This window comes from Mesoplodon densirostris, chromosome 16 (genome assembly GCF_025265405.1).
Source record: "Mesoplodon densirostris isolate mMesDen1 chromosome 16, mMesDen1 primary haplotype, whole genome shotgun sequence".
NCBI lineage: Eukaryota > Metazoa > Chordata > Mammalia > Artiodactyla > Ziphiidae > Mesoplodon > Mesoplodon densirostris.
In genome coordinates, this window is record NC_082676.1 from 48,164,100 (window position 1) to 48,187,635 (window position 23,536).

General features: G+C 44.5%; 1 protein-coding gene across 6 annotated transcripts in view; it reads right to left on the reverse strand.

Moving 5' to 3' along the window:
* The window catches only part of SLC5A11 (solute carrier family 5 member 11), a 44,765-nt gene extending 21,664 nt beyond the window's left edge, over nt 1-23,101 (reverse strand). For 2 of the 6 annotated variants that reach the window (XM_060120073.1, XM_060120072.1), the window contains exons 1-6: nt 22,967-23,101; nt 18,886-18,957; nt 13,864-13,968; nt 12,605-12,664; nt 4,038-4,142; nt 2,749-2,854 (exon numbers count right to left, since the gene is read on the reverse strand). In XM_060120073.1, the coding sequence (XP_059976056.1) occupies nt 2,749-2,854; nt 4,038-4,142; nt 12,605-12,664; nt 13,864-13,968; nt 18,886-18,957; nt 22,967-23,101 (583 nt within the window). Of the gene's footprint in view, nt 1-2,748; nt 2,855-4,037; nt 4,143-12,604; nt 12,665-13,863; nt 13,969-18,885; nt 18,958-22,966 lie in introns of those variants that run through there. The other 4 variants (XM_060120075.1, XM_060120074.1, XM_060120076.1 and 1 more) reach the window with 3 other exon arrangements.
* Nucleotides 23,102-23,536: the final 435 nt, after the last annotated feature.

The window sequence follows — 23,536 nt, forward strand, 5'->3', positions numbered from 1 at the left end:
GTGGCTTTGCTGCTCCTTTCATGTTGAGGTGAAGACTTCTCTTCTTCTTAAATATGGTTTGGCCGAATGACTTGCTTTAACCAATAGATACGGTAGAAGTGATGTTGTGCAGCTCCAAGTCTGGTCCTCAAGAGGCCTGCAGTTCCTGCTCTTGTTCTTGTGTTGCCCCGAGAACACTATGCTTCTTTAAGAAGCCCAGTCTAGCCTCATGGAGCATGATGGGCCACCTGGAAGGAAAGCCCAGCTGACAGCCAAGTTAAACACCAGCCACCTGAGTGAGACCATGTTGTTCCACCCAGCTGTTCCAGGTACCATCTAACTAGTATAATTCAACCGAGCCAGGTGAGACCAGCAGAAAAACCACTCAGGCAACACACAGAATGAATTGTGGGCAGAAATAAACCATTAACTCCCTATTGGGGGGTAGGTGGTTAGTTACACAGTAACTTCTAACTGACATGGGAAGTGATGCTTGGGCCATGGTCCCCAAGCTCTGAAGACCTTTATTTTAACATTGGAAAGAGGATGTGAGTACTAGGTAGTCAGAGTCTAACAGGCTTCCCAAAGAGGGTCACAGTGGTTGGCCTAAGTGGATTCTTTTTTTTTTTTTTTTTTGCGGTATGCGGGCCTCTCACTGTTGTGGCCTCCCCCGTCGCGGAGCACAGGCTCCGGACGCGCAGGCTCCGGACGCGCAGGCTCAGCGGCCATGGCTCACGGGCCCAGCCGCTCCGCGGCATATGGGATCCTCCCAGACCGGGGCACGAACCCGTATCCCCTGCATCGGCAGGCGGACTCTCAACCACTTGCGCCACCAGGGAGGCCCCTGCTAAGTGGATTCTTATGGGTCTCACCACCTAGAACAATCTTTGTAATGACAATCATGGTAGCAAATCCATCAGCATCTGGACAAAACAATCTTTCCAGTCTCTTCCCTGTCCTTTTCTCCTTCCTCTTTCCCTACAGAGAAGGGACACTTATCTGACATGAACATATTTACTCATGGGTAAAGTCACAGTACACTAAAAAAACCAAACAAACATTCATGTGGGTGTGTTGTTCTGTGATTCCTCCTTCTTTGCCCCAGGAACAGGGTCATCTCACAAATGGTGAGAGAACTGGCTTAGCATCTGGCCCCAATTCTCTGCTGGCCCCACTCAGGCAATTAGTCAGCCTGAATGTGATGAGATCCTGAAGATTGGTACCACTGAAACCCACCCACGTATCTATACTAATGTTTATTGGGCATTTATCACTTACCAGGCACTGCATCTAGTGTTTTATTCAATCACTCACCAAACATCTGGTGAGCGCCCAACCTAGTTCTACGTGGTAGGGATACAGAGGCAAACAAAACAGCATGTTGCCTGTCTCCTCAGAGCTTCTAGTCTAATGGGGGAGACACCCCCAAACAAGGAAACAGAGAGATAGATTGGCAATTGCGACTAAACCTTTCCTTTCCCTGTGCCCCAGACACGTGGCTTCTGTTAGCACTGAAAACTCAGCCCAGATCTTTCTGCATCAGCGGGCTTTTGTATTTCTGAGAACTGGTCACTCTTCTGTCTAGAGCCTCCAGTGGTGTTCCACGGCATTTGGGACTAAATCCAGGCTCATCTGATTTCTTCGAGGCTCCAGTGCCTGCCCTTTCCTCCACTCCATCAGGGCTGCAGCACAGCTGATGCTGGCATCACCACTGTCACTCCAACTTGTATGAGTGGCCTCCTCCACAGCTAGACAGGACACAGCCTCAACACATGTGCTCGCTCGGCTTCAGCCACCCTGACCCCTTGCTATTCCTCAAACAAACAACATGGGTTCTCATGTCAGAGTCTTCCCTTTATCTCATTTAAATCGGGTCCACATATCACCTTAGAGAGGCCTTGCCTGAACGTTGGAGGGAAAAGAATCCTCCCACCATTATTCCCCATCTTGTTATAACAGTATACTCTGACATCACTTATTGGCTCCCTTGTTCATTGTCTGTCTCCTCATCCCCACTAGAATGTAAGTTCCTTTGGAGTAAAGATTTTTTCTGTCATGGGAATTCCCTGGTGGTCCAGTGGTTAGGACTGGGCACTTTCAGTGCCGTGGGCCCGGGTTCAATCCCTGGTGGGGGAACTAAGATCCCACAAGCTGCACGGCCAAAAAAAAAGAAAAAAAAGATTTAGTCTATCTTGTTCACTGCATTGCCCCATTTCCTAGCACAATGCCTGGCATATAGTAGGTGATACATAGATAGATATAGATAATTTGTGGAATGAATTACACCAAGAGGAGGCAGAGAAGGATGAAACTGGAACAGAAGATGAGAAGGTGAATATTCAAAAGCAGATACATGTCCAGGTGCTGCACTCCACCAGCCACTCTTCTGGATGCAAGCCTGAGGGGGAAAGTTGAGGCTCCCCGGCCTCAGGCTACAGAATTGCAGTGGTTTATGGTCTAGCTTTGTATAGTGTGTGTGAATACACATGCTCAGCAGTTAGTAGGTTCTAATGAATAGTTCTTGAATAAATAAATGGAAAATAGCTTTATGCAGTTGTGGTACCTTTTAAAATCCTCCCTTCTATCAGGCATCCCTCTTCCTTTGGACAATGACCAAGAGAAATCATATTATATGGGATGATGGACTGAGGGTTCATGAAGACATGGTCTTAGCACACTGGAACATCAGAAGATGAGCCAGGAAAAGACAGGGTGGCCCACAGCCCCTGCCCACCACCTCTCCCAGAATCACCCCTTGTTCCGTCGTACCTGCAACAGTGTATAGAGCTGTGATGGCCAGCAGCCCGACTATGGCCAGGTACAGATTTAGGTTCAAAGACTGCTGAATGAAGATGGCACCTGCATACATGTCTACCTGGAGAGACATGAAGTTGACAGGTGAATGAATGAATGGACGTTTTAGCACAGTTTCCCCAGGCTCAGGCCGTAGCCTTGATTCTGGCAAACACAGAAACATCATATGATGTCCTTTCTTCATCTCTTCCTAGATCAGGGGTCTCAAACGGGAGGCTTACGGGTGATTATGTTTGAGACCCCTTCACTGGGCTAATACAAGCGCCTCAGTCGTCTTCCTGCTTCTATTCCTGATCTGCCTACTCTCCATCCTCCACACTGCAGCCTTTATCAAATACCATCATGATCATCTCATCCTCATCAAAACTCTTCAGTAGCTCCCTACTGCCCCCAAGATAATGTCCAAATAAGTTAGAGCTGTATACCAGGCCCTTCATGGTTTGCCTGCCACCTGACCTCATTTCCTTTACTCACGTCATGCTCCCAGACACACTGCAATACACCCTGTCTCCCTAACAAGTCATGTTTGTTCATGCCCCCAAGCGTTTGCTTCTTCTGTCCAGCCCTCTGGAATGCCAATCCCCCTTTCTCCACATCCCCTCTACATCCTCCTCAGATGTAACTTTCCTTGGGAAGGTTTCCCCACATCTGTAGCTTCCCACCAGAATGAGAGCGAGCATCGTCCTTCTGACTTTCACATCTGGAGCTGGCACAGAGGCAGTTATTGTTGTTTGAATTGAATGGAATTCCTCTGCCCACCCCCCTCCCCCACATAGGACAAGGTTTTCCCCAGATCCAGATGGAAGAGAAGAGGGCGTCAGTGTGAGTCAGGCTGAGCAGCACGTACTGGAGGTTGCAAAGCATCTGCTCTTGGCTGCTTTCCAGAGGATCTGCCCATCCAAACGTCAGGGTGGGGCAGGCTCAGTGGGCCATCAGCACATATGATTAATAGTTGATAACTGCCTGATCCCAGGAGGAAGATGACAGACCCACCTGAGGGCTCTCCGAGTCCCATTCAGTGATGGGCACCATCCCAAGGTGTTGCTGAAGAAGCTTTGGCAGGAGAAGGGGGAGGAGTCCTTTCCGCTCCCTTTTTCCCGTACTTCCTCTGCCCCTGCTTAGCCTTTGCCCCCACCCCTCCTAACTTCCTTGAACCTCCCAGAAGCTTCCTCAATAGGAGGAGAAAGTGGATGGGGAGGGACACCACCAGCTAAGCTTCTCACCAGGCTGTGTCCCCACCTTACCGAGATCTTGGTGAAGATGTAGATAAACAGGTAGAGCACAGCCAGGATGATGGGGATCCTGTTGCCGCCAAAGCGTTTCCTTAGGTATTCTGGCATCGTGGTGACCTGGGGACCAGAGTTGAGATTTTGACGCCCAACAGCCCTTCTTCCCCCTCCCCCCTTCTCCCCAAACTCAGAAGCACAGATGGTCTTCTTGGGATTCTCAATGGGAGACTTAAAAGAGAGGAGAAAATGGGAACAAAGGGGTGGGGTGAGGATGGACTGGGGTTCTGTGCAGAGTTAGGTACCCAACTATCATATATTCCAAATGTATACACCACCCCAATTTTTGCCCTCTCCTGTGTTATTAATGTTATTACCTAAAACTTATTAATATAGATGTTACTATTATAAAACTTAATGTTTTTCTTTAAACCAACTCATGTTTATATTGAAGTAAACTTATCTAAAAAGAAAACTTCAAATCACCACTGTAAATGAAAAATCAATCCTAAACTTAAGGGAATCAGCAAAAATATTCACATGGATAATAAAATCACTCATTCATGTTCTATTCTTTCCTGGCAACTTCCTCTTGCACACCAAAAACCCTGGGCCCAGAGCCTACTCATTCTTTCTTTAAAAAAAAAAAAAAGAAGTCAGGAAAAGTGTTGAACAGGTATTAAATGCTCACTAACACCAACATGAGACTTTACTCTTGAGCTCATTGAAAGAGGATGGAAGAGGAAATAATTTCACCAGGTGATTCAGTGTAGTTGGCTCCATGTCTAACACCTAAACTCATCTCAAGCATCTCCATTTGTCCATGTTCTAACCTTTGGGGAAGTTGCTCTCATGTAACCCTTCAGCCACATTACCAGGAGCAGAGAATCCAGAGACAGCAGAGAAACCAGGGAAGCACTGAATTAGGTCCAGATGGGTGGGCCAAAGCTAGGTGCCATTACCATATAGGGCACCCCAGGGGCTGAGCCATACTGAGGAGAACCATTATTTGGGTGGCACTTTTCTTTGGGGATAGCATGTCCTTGCCCAGTCTCCTCACTGTACCCGCAGACTTGGGGGTTGAGACAACGCCATGTCTAGACAATGGAACCTCAAATGCACAACTGTTCTTCCATGAGGTCCCGGATGTTGGATGGGAAAAGACAGTAATGATTATGTTTGCAGCCCCTCGTCCAGGCTGTTGCTGCTTGGGTGTTCCTTAGTCTAACCCAGGGAGTAGACTAATGGGTACCCGATCATGAGCTGATAAATGGCAAACCATCCATTCCAAGGTCAGATTGTGAAGGCAGAAGAAGCTGGAAGTGGAGACTGGGAGAGACTGGATGGCCAGACTTGATCCAAGAAAGGTAAGTTGTTAATAGTAGAATCTGGGTACAGTATTCAAGACTATAAGGGTGTCCAGTGTAAAATTATTTCAACACTGATGTAGGTTTGAAATTTTTTTCATAATAAAGTACTGGCCAAAAAAATTGAACTCTAGGAATAAATAGACACCTTAAAATTTAAAAAAAGAAAATAAGCGTCTCTTTCCTCCCCCTCTCCCCCAAAGGGCAATTCGGGATTCTGACCCTCATGAGTGGCTTGCCTCAACCCTCTGATTTGCTGCAAAGCAAACAGAGCAGGGATTTTCCAGAAGCACATTGCACTGAGCTCTGACACTCTATCAGGGAATAACACACGGAGAGATTCAATCAAACCATATTGAATGGACACACTCTTGGTGATGGTATGAAAGCTAATTAGAGAACTTCAGCCCATTCAGATAAGTGGACCAAGGAAGATGCTCCTCAAGAGGATTCACTATCTCGCCTGTGAATGACAACCACCAGCTGGTCTTGCTGGGGAGCAAGACTCCTATCATTGGCTGAGAGCTTTTATCATCAGTTGACCTCCATTACGATCTACAGAGAGCCGCACAGCCTGCTACATGCAGGAAGTTTCTAATGAGCTAAGAAAGGAAGGAGGCATGAAAGTCATCAGAAGGCGAGCAGCACTGGTATCTAGAAATCAAACTCTGGGGAGAAATGTGAAGCTAGCTGACAGATGGGAGGCAGAACCTAGGCTGTTTGTCGTAAAGTAGCTAAGAAGGCAATTTGCCAGCAAGCAAGGTTGAGAGAGACAGAGACAGAGAGGTGAATGACTGTTAACACAGGAACCACCCTCTGAGTGTTGCTGGGTGAATGTTAACAGGAAATAAATGCAGCCAATGATGACTGCCCTGAGAGAGGACCGCCCAAGTGCCTTGGTCTGGTGGCCCCTCATCTCCTGGGGGTGGAGGGCAGTGAGGGAACTTCAGCATCTCTCTTACTCTCCCTTGAATCACGTCCAGACAGTCACACTCAGTCCTCATGTAAAACCCCTCCCTCTTCCTCGGAAACCCATGCCATCCGGCCATAGCAACTTCCACCCACCCCAAGCCTCCCGGGAACACTGTCCAGCAGCCAATGAGAATTCAGCTCCTTCACTGTCTTCCCCTCTTTCTAGACTTTCCCTGAGTCTAGAAGCAGCTTCAAGGACCGTGACGAGCACCCACTGGGACATCTTGTACGGTGTCTTAGTTTGTTTAACCCCTCCAGCAACCCATTTCTCTGGCCAACATCCAAACCTCGTCATCTCCAGGACCCCATTCACCTCCGATAGCCCAAATTTTCATCAGTGCAACCCTTTTGTTTGCTGACTCTGATGACCCCGGCTTTGGGACCTGACCAAGACTTTCAGTCCCTAATTGGTGCCTCTTCTTTTGGGTGTCAGCTCATCCTTCATTTCACTTCCTTCTGAAATCATGGACCCTGCTACTGAGTAATTTCAACAAATATTTTTCAAATATCTACTATGTATCAGGCACTATTCTAGACACTGGGAGAAAACAGAGATAGTCCTTGCCCTCCTGGAGCTTACAATCTAATGGGAGAGACACACAGTCTAGTGCAGTGGCTCTCAATGGAATGAAGAGATTTCATACCTCCCCAGGGAACATTTGGTGATGTCGGGAGACACTGCAGCTGCCACAGTTTGGGGGGTGCTATTGGCATCTAGTGGATAGAGATCGGAGATGTTGCAAACATCCTACAATGAACAGACTACCCCTCACACACGCATAAAAACACACAACAAAGAATTATCCTGCCCCAAATGTTACTACTGCTGATGTTGAGAAAGTATAATGGGAAAAACACACAGTCTAATGGGAGAGGCGTGTTAATTTAATAATCACACAAGCAAATGCAAAACGGCAACTATGGCAAACACAATGAAGGAGGAGACTTCACCTAATCAGAGAGGTCAGAAAGGGCTTCCTGGAGGAATAGTTGCTTGAAGTAAGATTTGGATAGATGATAGGAGTTAACTGAACCACAAAGGAAAAGGAAAACTTTCCAGCAAGGGGGGAAAGCACTGTAATGGGCTGGGGAAGTAGAGAGTGTGGTGAGGACGAGGAACTGTTAGACCAGTGCCTGGAATGCAGTTGGCATTCAGCTCAATAAATGCTTCTTCAATGAACAAATAAATGAATGAACTGACAGGAGTAAACTGGTGGTTAGAGAGTAGGGTGGGCCCCTAAAGAGTAGAGGTCATTTTCCATATTCGTAAGTAAAACTGGTTTGTAATTTCCTTGATGGGTCATATTAGCGTTATCCTATTCTCAAAATATGGTAGACAAAAATTACTTCTAGGTGGATAATTGACTTAAATGTGAAAAGTTCTAGAAGGTAATATAGGAGAATATCTTTATGACTTTAGAGTAGGAAATATTTTTAATAAGACATAAAAGATAGTAATTAAGGAAAAATGATAAATGGAACTACATTAAAACTAAGATCTGTTAAAGGGAACCCTCCTACACTGTTGGTTGGAATGTAAGTTGGTGCAGCCACTATGGAAAACAGTATGGAGGTTCCTTAAAAAACTAAAAATGGAGTTGCCATATGATCCAGCAATCCCACTCCTGGGTGTATATCCGGACAAAACTCTAATTCAAAAAGATACATGGGGACTTCCCTGGTGGTCCAGTGGTTAAGAATCTGCCTTCCAATGCAGGGGACGCAGGTTCGATCCCTGGCCAGGGAACTAAGATCCCCCATGCCATGGGGCAGCTAAGCCCGTGCACCGCAAGTACTGAGCCTGCGTGCTCTAGAGTCCATGCACCACAACTAGAGAGAAGCTCGCGCACCACAACGAAAGATCCTACATGCTGCGACGAAGACCTGACACAACCAAGTAAATAAATAAATATTAGAACAAAACAAAACCAAAAAGATACATGCACCCCAAGTTCACAGCAGCACTATTCACAATAGCCAAAACATGGAAACAACCTAAATGTCCATCAACAGATGAATGGAGAAAGAGAAAGACAAATACTATACAATATCACTTATATGTGGAATCTAAAATATGACACAAATGAACTCATCTACGAAACAGAAATAGACTCACAGACATAGAGAACAGACTTGTGGTTGCAAAGGGGGTGGGGGGTGGAGGAGGGATGGATTGGGAATTTGGGATTAGCAGATGCAAACTATTATATATATAGAATGGATAAACAACATGGTCCTACTGTATAGCACAGGGAACTCTATTCAATATCCTGTGATACACCATAATGGAAAATAATATGAAAAAGAAAGTATATATATATGTATAACTGAATCACTTTACTGTACAGCAGAAATTAATACAACATTGTAAATCAACTATACTTGAATAAAATAACTTTTTAAAACATCTAAGATTTGTTCATCAAAAAACACCATTAAGAGAGTTAAACGGCAAACCACAGAGTAGGGGGGGAAAGATATTTGCAACACATATAATCACCCTAAGGGCTTGTTTCCAGAATGTATAAAGAGCTTCTATCAATAAGAAGAAGCTATATAACATAATAAAAAGGTTGGCAAAAGTCTTAGACAAGTTATTCCCTATAGAGAAAATCCAAATGGCCAGAAAATATATAAACAGAATTGCCAATGGAAAGAACAGTGAGGGGGACTTCCCTGGTGATCCTGTGGTTAAGAATCCACCTTCCAATGCAGGGGACCCCTGGTCGGGGAACTAAATCCCACATGTCGTGGGGCAACCAAGCCCGCACGGGGCAACCAAGCCCCCGCGCTGCAACTACTGAGCCCGTGCACCACAACTAGAGAGAAGCCCACGTGCCTCAGTGAGGAGCCCGTGCACCACAGCAGAGGATCCCACATGCTGCAGTGAAGATCCCGCATGCCGCAACTAAGACCTGATGCAGCCAAAAATAAAATAAATAAATTTTTTTTAAAAAAGAAAGCACAGTGAGACATTACAACACACCCACCAAACTGGCAAGAATTTTAAAGTTGGAAAATACCAAGTGTTGGCAAGGATGTGGAGCAATGGAGCAAAGGGAATTTGCATGCACTGCTGGTGAGAGTATAAACTGACAGAGCTACTTTGGGAAAATTTTGGCAATATCTAGTAAAGCCAGATAAACACATCCAATGACCCAGAAATTCCACTTATAGGTAGATTTTCTCTAGAAATTCATGTCTATATGCATCAGGACACTTGTATAAAAATGTTCACAGCAGGGCTTCCCTGGTGGCGCAGTGGTTGAGAGTCCGCCTGCTGATGCAGGGGACACGGGTTCGTGCCCCGGTCTGGGAAGATCCCACATGCCGTGGAGCGGCTGGGCCCGTGAGCCATGGCGCTGAGCCTGCGCGTCGGAGCCTGTCCTCCACAACGGGAGAGGCCACAACAGTGAGAGGCCCGCGTACCACAAAAAAAAAAAAAAAAAAAGTTCACAGCAGTATTGTCCATCATAGGCTAACATTAGGAGCAACCTTGTTTATGTGCATCAGGACACGTATAAAAATGTTCACAGCAGCGTTCTCTATCATAGGCCAACATTAGGAACAACCTAAATGCCCACGAACAAAAGAATAGACAAATATATTGGGGTATAGTCATACTACAGAACACTACATAGCAGTGGGAATTAACACACCAGCTACATGCAAGGAAAGAATGTAACCCCCCCAATTCCATGTATATTTCATTCCAGAAAAGTACAATTAAACCATCTTGTTTAGGTATGCCCAATTAAAACTGTGAAGAAAAGTAAAGAAGTGAGTCCAATGAAAGTCACTGTGAAAGGAAGTCATCATGAACTGCTAAACCACGTGGAGGAGTGTTATATTTTGTGTCATTTTTTGGGGGGGTACGCTCCATGCAGCATGTGGAACTTCCCCGACCTGGGATTGAACCCGTGCCCCCTGCAGTGGAAGCACAGAGTCTTAACCACTGGACCACCAGAGAAGTCCCTGTTTTGTGTCTTGATCTGGGTGTTCATTTTACAGTAGTTTGTTAAGCTGCACACTTGTGTTTTACCACTTTTCTCTGTGTTTATTTTATTGCCCAATAAAAATAGATTGGGTAGCTTTTTATCTTTTTTCAGCACTCTGGCATTTATTATCTAATATGGGCTTAATCTTCTCTCTGAATAAGATGTTGCCCAAAGAATGTCTAGAGTCACAGGAATTTTTTTATTGAACAACAGAGCTTGCAGATCCTTTCACAGCAGCACAACTCTGTCAATTTCAGCCCTTTTCACAGCATGATATCCACAGTACAGATGCTCAGTCCCCTAATGAACGATACTGTGGTTGTCCACAGGTTTTTCTATTACAAACTATATAAGTCATTTCAACTCTCATGCCTCTTATTAACCTTCGACCACACAAATTCCTTCCTCATTCAGCAAATGACACTGTCTTCTACTTCCCAGAGAAAACGGAAACCATCAGCCGAGAACATCTGGCCACCCTACCTATGAATTAACCTACGTCTCCACCATCCTTTACTCTTTCCTATACTAGGTGCTCAAGAAATATCTGCTGCTGCTTTGGCCCAGAGATCCTCAGTCCCAGTCAGTGTTGTTCTATCCCAGAGATTTTGTCTATGTGGGAGCTAATCACAGGTGGATATGGGAAGACTCATGCCCCCAGTCACCAAAAACCGTGCTTTTAGACTCAGTATTATCTCCAAGTGAGGTTATTTATCCCTACATCACTGCCCTTTGCATAAGATTGCACTACTTCTGGTACAGAGTGATTTTTTTTTCAATGATTTCTCTGATCATGAAGTAGTTCTTTCTACTTTGTGTATTTTTTTATTTCTGTAATAAAAAGTTAAAATCAGTTATTGCTTGACGAATAACACTATGATATTGTATGATCTTGCCCTGTGTAGTAGAATGTCTAAAATAGAATTAAGTCAAGATGGTATGAATGACAGAAAGCTGTCAGTAAGATCACAGGTGATTTTTTTTTTTTTTTTTTTCTTTTTGCTGTATGCGGGCCTCTCACTGTTGTGGCCTCTCCCGTTGCGGAGCACAGGCTCCGGATGCGCAGGCCCAGCGGCCATGGCTCACGGGCCCAGCCGCTCCGCGGCATATGGGATCCTCCCAGACCGGGGCACGAACCCGTATCCCCTGCATCGGCCAGCGGACTCTTAACCACTGCGCCACCAGGGAGGCCCTCACAGGTGATTTTTAAGTTTACTTTTTTTATTTTATGTTTTGGCTGCACCACACAGCATGTGGGATCCTAGTTCCCCCACCAGGGATCGACCCTGCACCCCCTGTATTGGAAGCATGGAGTCTTAACCACTGGACTGCCAGGGAAGTCCCTAGAAATGATTTTTTTAACTACTTTATTTTTCAAAAAGTCTAAAGCAGCATTATTTTGTAACAAAAATTTTGACATATCACATCAGCCAGAAATAACTCAATTATTATGGTTTTGGGTACAAAGGAAGAAAAAAAAAATCACTGAATCGCGCGCATGTGTGTGTGTGTGTGTGTGTGTGTTAAAAGCAGTAATATGTTGTGGCTTAAACATTTAGAAAAGACTGTGTTTTTTACGTTTGTGTTTTGGCATTTAAAAAAATCTTTTGAGCCTACGTTTCTTCCAGCTTCTGAAAGCCCCTGCCCCCCATGTATCTTTGATGTCCATTACTAGGTGGGCAATGCTAAGGACAGGGTTCCTAACTGTCTCAGCAGTGCATCATCCCACACTAATGCTGGGACCTCTGAGGGACTAACGCAGAGGCCCCCAACCCCCGGGCCGCAGACCAGTGCCGGTCCGAGGCCCATTAGGAACCGGGCCGCACAGCAGGAGGTGAGCAGCGGGCGGGCCAGCGTGGCTTCATCTGCAGCTCCCCATGGCTCCCCATCGCTCGCATTACCTCCTGAACCATCGCTCATGTTACGACCTGCACCATCCCCACCATGGCCCCCTTCCCGTGGAAAAATTGCCTTCCGCGAAACCAGTCCCTGGTGCCAAACGCACTGCAACGGAGAGTGGCCCCCGCTCGCCGCAGCTGGAGAAAAGCCTGTGTGCAGCATCGAAGACCCAATGCAGCCAAAACAAATAAATTAATTAATTAAAAAAAAAAAAGTTTGGGGACCGCTGGTATAATGGATGTCTGCAGGCAGGAGGGAGGGAAGGATGCTGGTGGGAGGGAGGGAATGCAAAGCTGACCCTCCCAAAGGGTCTTCCTATTCCATAGCACCCCAACCCCCTCAGACTCACCTGACCAGCGATGTAGATAGGGAGGAAGATCCAGGCCAACATCAGCACGGAAAATAAGCCCTGCCGGGGAAAGCAGAATCAGGATTCAGCTCCCGCCCACACTGTCGTGCCAGTATGGATTTCCCTGTGTCCAGATGGAAGCTGGCCTCATCTGCCTCTGGTTCCATCTCTTACTTACTGAGTAGTTCACCCTCCCTGGGCTGTCACATTTTCATGTTTAAATAGGACACAGGGATGAAGTAGGGCAAAATGGAACGAGAAGCTCTTTGTGGCCCCCAGGGCTGTGTGTCCTAAACCTTGAGTGTCCCCCTTCGTCCCCTTGTGTTCCATCCCCTCCTTGGGCTGGGGTTAAATCAAGCCTGTGAGTTCAGGCAGGCCACGCTGATGAGTAGCTGGTGATGCTAGAAGAGTTTACACAGGTCTCTGAGACTCACTTTTCTCACCTGTGAAATGGGAGTAACTGCCCCCACTGGGTTGTTGGAAGGAAATCAGTGAGATGATGCTTACTGAGCACTTACGATACACCAGGCATTCCTGTGCACACTTTATAAGCATGAATTCATTTAATCCTCTCAATGACTTGATATGGCAGGTACCATCATTATCCTTGTTTTATACATGAGGCTCAGAGAGATCTAGTAATTTGCCCAAGGTCACACAGCTTATAAGTTTTAGAGCCCAGATGTGAACCCAGGCAGTCTGGTTCTAGTCTGTAATTGAATCCTGTAATATGATGATGTATGTGGTGTACTTAAGTCTGTGGCACGGAGTAAGTGCTTAAAAAGTGTGAGTCATTATGAAGATGAAGATCACTATTAATAAGTGCCCCCCTTCCCACTAAGTGAAAATCATCCTGCTACACAGAAGAGTGTGTCTTATCTCTTGGGTATCTGTGAGGTGGCAAAAAGATCAAGAACCACTGAACCACAAAGTTTTGTGATGGGCAATTGATATCTAATACACAGAAACACCCTCCAGTCCCACAAAACCTTCTATCTTCTGCATCCACATGGGAGAGATTCTGAGCCTTCTTCACACATGTATTTGCCTTATGGGCTCCCATCAAGCAAACACAGGGAGGCCTGGGACTTGCAGATCAAACTGATTTTTGTTAACTAGGGGTGCCCTTGATGATTCCTGTTTGTTTTTTCATAAAGCACCACTCTATTTTTAAACGAGCAGAGCATGCATACAACTGCCCCCTGGGATCTACCTACTGGGTAGAGGGTGGGCTGTCCATGCCCTGGTAACATACGTACATTAAATTCATAAGCAGTTACAGAAAGGCCCGCAGCAGCACCTGACCCTGCCAGGCCAATGAAATGTCCACTTCCAACATTGCTGGCAAACAAGGATGCACCCACCTGTGGGGAGATGATAGATCAGATCTTGGAGCCAAGGTCTGGTGTAGCTTCTTCCTACCACCAGTTCTTCCCATTCACCAAAGAGACCAAGACAAAAGGAGAAGTGGAGAAAGCAGGGCCATCCCTAGACCATCTAAGCAACTTTTTAAAAATTAGAAGCCTCTTCTTCCCTAAGACTATTTTACTTCCACCTTTAGAAAACTGGCATAACAAATACACATATCTATGATGCCTAAGATGTGAACTGTGTCCCCTCTAGGGTTGTGCAGTGCACAACTTGAACAACTGTATGCAGCATCCCTGTTGGGGAGGGAGGATGACAGGTGTTGTAGAAAGTGCTTCAGGATGAGAATCACAAAGCCTGTGTTATTCCCCAGCTCTGCTTCTAACTTAGCAAAGAAGAGAGCCCTCCTTCTAGTAGAAATCTAAGTGGCCAAGACGGTACTTGATGACCCCAATCCCTGGTCTCAGTTGATTGCATGAGACAGGCCTGGGCACCTGGCCCAAGCTGGGCCAATTACATTCTCTCTCCTGGGAATCTGGAACTGGAAAACCATATTTGCTGGTCCCTTAGACTGGGGGTGTGTAACCCAGGGAGGTGTGTGTGTAGCAAGGGGATGGGGGAGGTGAGTAGCATGCTCAGCTATGCACTAATCACTGCCATTCTGCTGAGAGAGAGGAGAATGAGGTAGACTTGCAGAGAAAGGCAGATCAAGAGAGGACAGAGCGAGGGCTTCCCTGGTGGCGCAGTGGTTGAGAGTCCACCTGCCGATGCAGGGGACACGGGTTCGTGCCCCGGTCCGGGAATATCCCACATGCTGCGGAGCAGCTGGGCCCGTGAGCCATGGCCGCTGGGCCTGCGCGTCAGGAGCTTGTGCCCCGCAACGGGAGAGGCCATAACAGTGAGAGGCCCGCGTACCGCAAAAAAAAAAAAAAAAAAAAAAAAAAAAAAGAGTACAGAGCGAGATGGAGACAGAGATAGAGATAGTGAGGGAAGGAGGGAGAAAGAGACAAAGAGGGAGCTATCTGTGAGAGGACTGTTGTGCCTCGCATTGACTTTCTGGTCTCTGGTTTTCATCTGATTCTATTCCATTGATCTGTCCTTATACCAGTATCACACTCTCCTGATTACTGTAGCTTTGTAGTAAGTTTTGAAATCGGAAAGTATAAGTCCTCCAACTTTTTTCTTCCTTTTCAAAATTGTTTTGGCTATTCTGGGTTCCTTGCATTTCCATCTGAATTTTAGGATTGGCTTGTCAACTTCTGCAAAAAAAGAGGGGGGGATGCAGCTGGAATTTTGATAGGAATGGTGTTGAGTCTGTAGTTCAGTTTAGGGAGTATTACTATTTATGTTAAATAGATACTATCTAGTGTGCCATTTTAATTCCCTTATTGCTAGCTCAGGCAGCTACAATGTCAAACAATTGCCACTGATTTTTTTTAAACGAATGCCTCTGGGTAAAGGGCTGCTCACACTAGATGATCACTGAGTCAGATCAAATAAAGACAAGTTGTGCAAGGGAAGCTTTCCAGGGAACTGCAAGATGGGTTAAATACTGACAATAATATGAGAATGGGACTTTGAAAGAGATCCAATCCTGCTCTAACCAGTGGCCTTCAACACTACTGCAGAGCTGAAGAGAAGGGAATGAGAATAGAGCCAGGTAAAACACTACAAAACTTCCTGTTCTTATTGAGATTCAGCTATTTTTCTTGAATTATATCTCCCTGGATGGTTACTAGCATTAGGTCAATTTCCAGAGTTCTGAAAATGTTGATTTTGACAATTTTGCCACTGTTCTCATTGTTTTTATGCAGGAGGAGATTTCAAAGATCTTTATTCTGCCATTCCCAATGACACCACTCTGCATGCTCCTCTGATTTTCCACTCTTCCCATAAAGAATCTGCGCTGGCCTGTGGCTTATTTTGATCAATATAATGTGGTGAAAGTGACACTGTGTGACTTCCAGGCCAACACACAACAGCCCGGCAGCTTTCATTTTTGCCCTTGGAATCAGATGCCTTGTAAAAAGCCTTGGGCCAGGCCATTAAATGATGAGAGGCATATAGAGAGAGTGAAGTCCTTGTCTCCTAGCCAGTCTAGCTCCTGCCAGAGCTCCAGATCTGTGATGAGGCCATCTTGGACTTCCAGCCCTTCCCAGCCACCAGCTAAACGCAGCTCCATGAGCCACTCTAAAGAGCAGGGGAGGAACCACTCACTCAAAACATGCAATCATTAGAAATAATACACTGTAGCTGTTTTGAGCCACTAAATTTGTAGGTGGTTTGTTAGGCAACAACAGCTAACTAACGTACATGTTCCAAAGTCTATTCTCTCTCTCTCTTTTTTATTTTTTTACTTAGTAATTACAGACAAAATGGATTTATTAATCAGGGGCAGACCTGGATTAACAAAACTCCTAAGATTTACACATAAAAGCAGAAAGCTAATAGATTTCCAGTGAGACTTACAACTGGGTATGCAACCAGATATTCAAATTGTCTAGCCTCTACAGCCTCTCCATGTAGATAAGCTATGTGAGAAGCCAAACTATAATCAGAAGGTTGCTTTGTGGACTAGAGCAGTTCATAATGTGATTCAAATGTTTAGTGCTATCAGACTCTGTTTACCAGCGACAGACATCTGTTACTTGAAATGAAATGATGGGATATGCACAAAGGCACCTGCCCCTGGACAGTGTTTAGGTGGGCCAAGGCTGTGAGAGACCACATAAACCTCTATAACCAATTCCTATCAGAACTAGTATTGATTTTCTATAGATGTTAACATTGTATCAAGCCAAAGCCCATACTCTCAACCACATCTCCTTCACATTGACATCATTCTCCTTAGGTGAAGAAAGCAAAAAAAAAGCTCCAAAATTTCCCTTTGCTTCTTGACCTGGGAAAGGGTCATCCAAGGAGTATGAGCAGAGAAATGGTCCCAGAAGTGACATGCAAAAGCAGGCATATTTAGGTGGGCTGCTGTATTCCTACTGAATTTTAGGAACTCAGCATCAGTCATCATAGAGACCCCTAGACCAGGATTTCTTAAAACTGTCACTGAATATTTCCTTTGTAGCCTTCTCTAAGTTCACTGCACCTGCACTGCTATTTACTTAATATTTTACCTTATATTGACTTCTTCTTTAACTCATATATATGAATCACATATTATTTAATCAATGTATTATATATTAATACAATATATTAGTAATATAATAGTACATGCATATATATATATGTATATATATATATATATACATGTATGTATCCACAGCCTTAAGTAGAAAATCAGTATCACTTGCTCTACATAGAAGAGAACCATACAAATAAAATGAAAATGAAAAAAAAATTATTCAATTCTAGCTAGGTTCTCTGGACAACCAAATTCACTTAGCCTGAGGCTTGCATTCTCTTTTATTTTTATTTTATTTTATTTATTTATTTTTGGCTGTGTTGGGTCTTTGTTGCTGCATGCAGGCTTTCTCTATTTGCGGCGAACTGGGGCTACTCTTCATTGCAGTGAGCGAGCTTCTCATTGAGGTGGCTTCTCTCATTGTGGAGCACGGGCTCTAGGCACGTGGGCTTCAGTAGTTGTGGCACGTGGGCTTCAGTAGTTGCAGCACGTGGGCTCAGTAGTTGTGGCTCATGGACTCTAGAGTGCAAGCTCAGTAGTTGTGGCACATGGGCTTAGTTGCTCCGCAGCATGTGGAATCTTCCCGGACCGGGGCACGAACCCGCGTCCCCTGCATCGGCAGGCGGACTCTCAACCACTGCGCCACCAGGGAAGCCCCTCAGGGAATTTTTTTAATGAATTGGTTGAATATATAATCCAGAGCTCATTTTTGGTATCTTTTGAGGATACTGTGGTCATTGTCTTTAAACATCTCATGGACCAGAAACTTATATACCTGTTATCTCTGCATCTTACATCCTACATCTTTGGGACTCCCTACAAATGGGAGATGTCTTCTCTTTTTTTAGTTCAAAGATTTAACACTTATATTAAGAGATCATGAATAAAATTATTATTCCTGATCCCCTACTCAGGGCCCAGGAAGCAGAGGTCTGTGTGCATGTGTATGTTGCACATGTACGTGTGCGTGTGTGTATTTAGTAATGCCTTTAGCTACCCTTGAAAAGAAAGTACTAATTGGGCTGTTGTATTTGTTATTTATGTTCTCAACACCCATTCCACCTTGTCCCAGTCATGCTCTCCAGTTTTCCTTCAGAGTCTAGCCCCTCTCATTTCTCATCACATATGCCCCAGAGCAGGCTCCATGCCCCACAGCTTAGGCACTGAGTGTGTGACCCAGGCTTGAGCCAGTTAGCACATCATGAGCCAGTTAGCACATCAAACTACCTTGGTCACAGTGATTGGCACAGAGGTGGGCAAGGGACACAATCAAAGATGGGATATTTTCCAGGGATACTGCCATGGAGGCAGGTGCTCTTCCCTTGCTAGGCTGGAACTTGAGAGGATGAAAGGTCTGGAGCAGTGGCCGCCATCTTGTTGACATGAAGTTGAGCCTGTTTGGGAATAGCACCCATCCAGAAGAAGAGAAGCAGATAGAAATAGATAGATGACAGATAAATAATGGATAGATAAATGATAGATAGATGATAGATAGATAGATCGGATAAACAGAGGGAGAAACCAGTCCTACTTATCACTTGGGCCCCTATACTCTGCCATACCTGAAACCAGACCAACCCTAAGTTTTTCCCTTAGGTGAGCTGATGAATTCTTTTTATTCAAACAAATTTGAGTTGGAGCTAAACCTTCTCTAGTCTAGACTGTGACTTCCAGACAACATGGAACCAGAGAGTCTTGAGCGAGCAAAGTTTAGACAGAATATCAGCACTTGAAGAGTCTTTGAGAAGTAATTTTAATTGAACCAAAGACTACTTACTGGCCACCACACCATGTCCCCTCCAGCTAGAAAATAACCTTTCACCGTGTCTCTTTTGGTCTTCACTGTGGACTGAAACAAAGAAGAGGGGTGGGTGAGGGAAATGTTAGCAATCAGACACCTCCCAAAATGGTCTAGGCCACAGATTATAACCCGGGAGTCCAGCAGACCAGACTCAGACATCAAATTTATTTTGGGTTTTTTTGTTTATTTGTTTTTGGTTTTTTGTTTGTTTTTGGTTTTTTTGCAGAGGTCCCTGAGCGATACTTCCCATGGACATTGTTTGCCTGAAATATCTTACTCACTTTTTTTTTTTTTTTTTGCCACGTGGTTTGTGGGATCTTAGTTCCCCAGACAGGGATCGAACCCAGGCCCTTGGCAGTGAAAGCACAGAGTCCTAATCGCTGGACCACCAGGGAAGTCCCTCACCTATAATTAAAAAAAAGATTGAGGGACTCCCCTGGCAGTCCAGAGGTTAAGACTCCACGATTCCACTGCCGGGGGCACAGGTTCGATCCCAGGTGAGGGAACTAAGATCTCACATGCCCCGTGGCTCGCCAAAAAATAAAAATTAGAAATTTTTTTAAAAGTAAAAAACTTTGAGGTCCTTTAAAAAAAAATGACTTCCCTGGTAGTCCAGTGGGTAAGGCTGTGCTCCCAATGCAGGGGGTCAGGGTTCAATCCCTTGTTGGGGAAATAGATCCCTCATGCATTCCATAACTAAAAGATTCCACATGCCACAATGAAGACCCCACAGCCAAAATAAATATAAATAAATAGATAATTTTTTTAAAAAAAAGTATAGTTGATGTGTGATATTACATAATTTACAGCTATACAATATGGTGATTCAAAATTTTTAAAGGTTATACTCCATTTATAGTTGTTATAAAATATTGGCTATATTCCCTGTATTGTACAATATATTCTTTTTTTTAAAATTAATTAATTATTTTTTTTTGCTGCGTTGGGTCTTTGTTGCTGCGTGCGGGCTTTTCTCTAGTTGTGGCGAGCGGGGGCCATTCTTCATTGCGGTGTGTGGGCTTCTCATTGGGTGGCTTATCTTGTTGCAGAGCATGGGCTCTAGGCACACGGGCTTCAGTAGTTGTGGCACGTGGGCTTCAGTAGTTGTGGCTCACGAGCTCTAGAACACAGGCTCAGTAGTTGTGGCACACGGGCTTAGTTGCTCCACGGCATGTGGGATCTTCCCGGACCAGGGATCAAACCCGTGTCCCTTGCATTGACAGGCGGATTCTTAACCACTGTGCCACCAGAGAAGCCCTGTACAATATATTCTTGTAGCTTATTTTATGCATAATAGTTTGTACCTCTTAATACCCTACCCTTGTATTGCTCCTCCCCCCCTTCCCTCTCCCCACTGGTAACCACTAGTTTGTTCTCTATACCTGTGATTCTACTTCTTTTTTGTTATATTCACTAGTTTGTTTATCTTTTAGATCAAATATATTTTGTTTGACCCACGGTTTTTAAGAAGATTTTCATCTGAATGCCCTTAGAGGAGACATAAACTCTTCAGGTCAACACAGCCCCTACCACTCCCTGCCTCACAGATGTATAATAACCCACTAGATCCCCCTAGGCATTTGAGTTTCAGACTCATGGCTTGTATAGACAAGCCACAATGAGCTATAGATTGCTCACAATGGATATCATTTATTGAGTATCAGTACTATGTGACAGACACTATACTAGTCATTTTGAAGCATCATCTCATTTTAATCCTCACCAACTCCTATGAGGTTGATGTCATCAGGCCAGTTTAACAGATGAAGAAACTGTGGCTTGGAAGTAAAGTCACGTACATACGTGCCATATTTCTACAGAGCAGAAGGCTGGGAACTCAAACCCAGGTCAGCCTGATTTCAGAGCTCTTTAGGAGTGAGCTTCCCACCATTAAAGGTGCTTTAACAGAGACATTTTAACCACTAAGTAGCTATTTGTGATCTTGGATAAGTTAACTTCTCCCAGCCTCTGGGTGCAGGTGTTGGTGATAGGAGTCTTACTGGATGGGAGATGACATGAAATGATATCTTTTCATCTCTGCAAATGATCTTACTATAGAAAACAGACACTACGGCTCATTCCTGCTGAACCCTGACACAGGAAGTATTTTCCAAGAGTAAAGAACTCCTTGTGCTAAAAGGGAACATCTAAATCCATGGCTTCAAAAACCAGTAATACATCAGAGTCTCCCAATCCTCTTGTGAAAATATAGATTCCCAGGAACTCTAACCCTCACCCTAACTCCACTCCTACACCTAATCCTGATCTCAAACCTGTCTGACTCAAAAGCCCTGACTCTTGGGAGTTCCCTGGCGGTCCAGTGGTTAGGACTCGGCACTTTCACTGCCGGGGCCCCAGGTTTGATCCCTGGTCAGGGAACTAAGATCCCGCAAGCCATGCAGCGCGACAATAAATAAATAAGTAAATAAATAAATAGATAGATAAATAAAAGCCCTGACCCTTAACAACATCTCACCCATCTCAATATCAGATCCATGGTCTTTGGGATGTCCAGCACTTTTATCCCCTGATTGATCTGGAGGAGGGAAAGCTAAGGGATAAGAGTAGAGAAATGATCTACAAATAGTCAAACTGAAGTGGGGACACCTCAGTAGGCTACAGTTTTCAAGTCATTTGACCTGAAAATCAGATAGCAGCACCTCCTCTGCACTATCCTTTATCCCAAAGTTACTGTCTCTTTAATATGTAAAGCGTTCCTAGAAATTGATAAGAATAAGAGCAAGAACTTAATGAAAATGGAAAAAAAATATGAAACCATACTTCACATAAAGGAAACAAGTGGTTCTTATACATATGTAAGGATGTTTATTTTAGCCTCACTGATTATAAGATAGTACATTGAGATATTGTGTTTCCCTGTCAGTTTGGCAAAAATGAAAAAGTTTGACAATGCAGTGTTGCTGTGGATGTGATAATGTGACTTTCATACATAATGATTTTGTGCAGATTGGCGCTAAACCTAAGGAGGGCAATTTGACACAAGCTATCATAATTACAAATACATATATCCTTTAACCTGATGATTCCACTACAGGGAATTTATCCTACATTATAGTTGTATACATCCAAAATAATGTGTCCAAGACTTGTTTATTACAGCATAAATTTTAGTGTTAAGAGATGGGGAACAATCCAAATGACCCTCAGCGAGAAACAGGTTAAATAAATTGCGGTATGATCATCTATGGAATACTAGGCAATTTTTTTTAACACCTTTATTGGAGTATAATTGCTTTACAATGGTGTGTTAGTATTGGTCAACTTTTAAGAAGATGCAGAAGCGTCCATATACTGATATGAAAAGATATCCAGGAGACACTGATCAGTGAAACATATCAAAGTAAAAAACAGTATGTATAATAAGCTACCTTCTATTTAAGAATGAGGGAAATATACACATTAATATTTGCTTGGATTTACCTAAAGAAACTCTGGAAGAATACACTAATGTACTAAAAAGTTAATAACAGTGGTTGCCTGTGGAGGGAAGGTAGTAGTGAGACTTTTCACTGTGTGTCATTTTAAGTTGTTTTTATTTCATTGCCTTTAAAAAAACAAAACTACCTTTTAAATAATTTTTTTTAAAGAGCATGGGCTTCAAAGTGAAGGAGATATGGATTCTAACCCCAGCTCTCCTAACTTACTAACAGAATAAGGAACTTAAATTCTTTGAGCCTCAGTTTTCTTATCTATAAAATGGGGTATAGCAATAGTACCTTCTTCATAGTGACCCGTGCAAATTACATGAGGTAACATGAATGAAAGTGCCTAACAAGGTACTTGACACACAGTTGATACTCAACGCATTCTTTAAATATTAAAGTTCTGATTAGGAAATTCCCTGGCGGTCCAGTGGCTAGGACTCTGCGCTTCCATTATAGGAGGCACCGGTTCGATCCCTGGTCAGGGAACTAAGAACCCGCATGCCGTGTGGCGCGGCCAGAAATAAAAATAATAGAAGTTCTGATTACTGTATGACCTTCAGCTAGTCTCTCACCCCGCCCCAGCCACTTTCCCTCCCCCTGACCTGGCTTACCCATAGTCCAACGGCCAGGACAAAGAGGAAGTACAGAACCAGCACTGCAATGTCACCTGGTTCCAGAGTCCTCTGGGGAAATGCCTCCAGGAGATCTGACCGCGTGGGCTGAGGGCCGCTGGGGCTGCTCTCCATGGTCCTGAATGAACTCTCTCACCCCTGTGGAAGTGCAAATGTGTGTCAGATGCCAGGACCCGGTGGCACTCTTCTCACCCTCTCTGTGACTGCCTCCTTGGGACATCCGAGCAAGAGGACACACGTGGAGGAGACAACCTCGGGAAGGCAGATGCATCCACCCACTCACTCACTCAGCAAACATTTACAAGGCAGTCACGTCAAATCTACAGTTAATGTTTACCAATCCAACCACTCACTTGGCAAAATACAAAGAAGAATACACAATTTAAGTAGTAGAGATGTTTCACCACCCTCTTCCACATATCCGGGAGTGAGAGAAAAACAAGACACCTGGGTCAGTCTCTGTTCCCCAGGTACCTCACTGCTGGGTGAAAGTCAAGCCAGCAATTTTGTCAGAGGCTCAGCCAGTGAACACAATCTTGTTTCACTGCT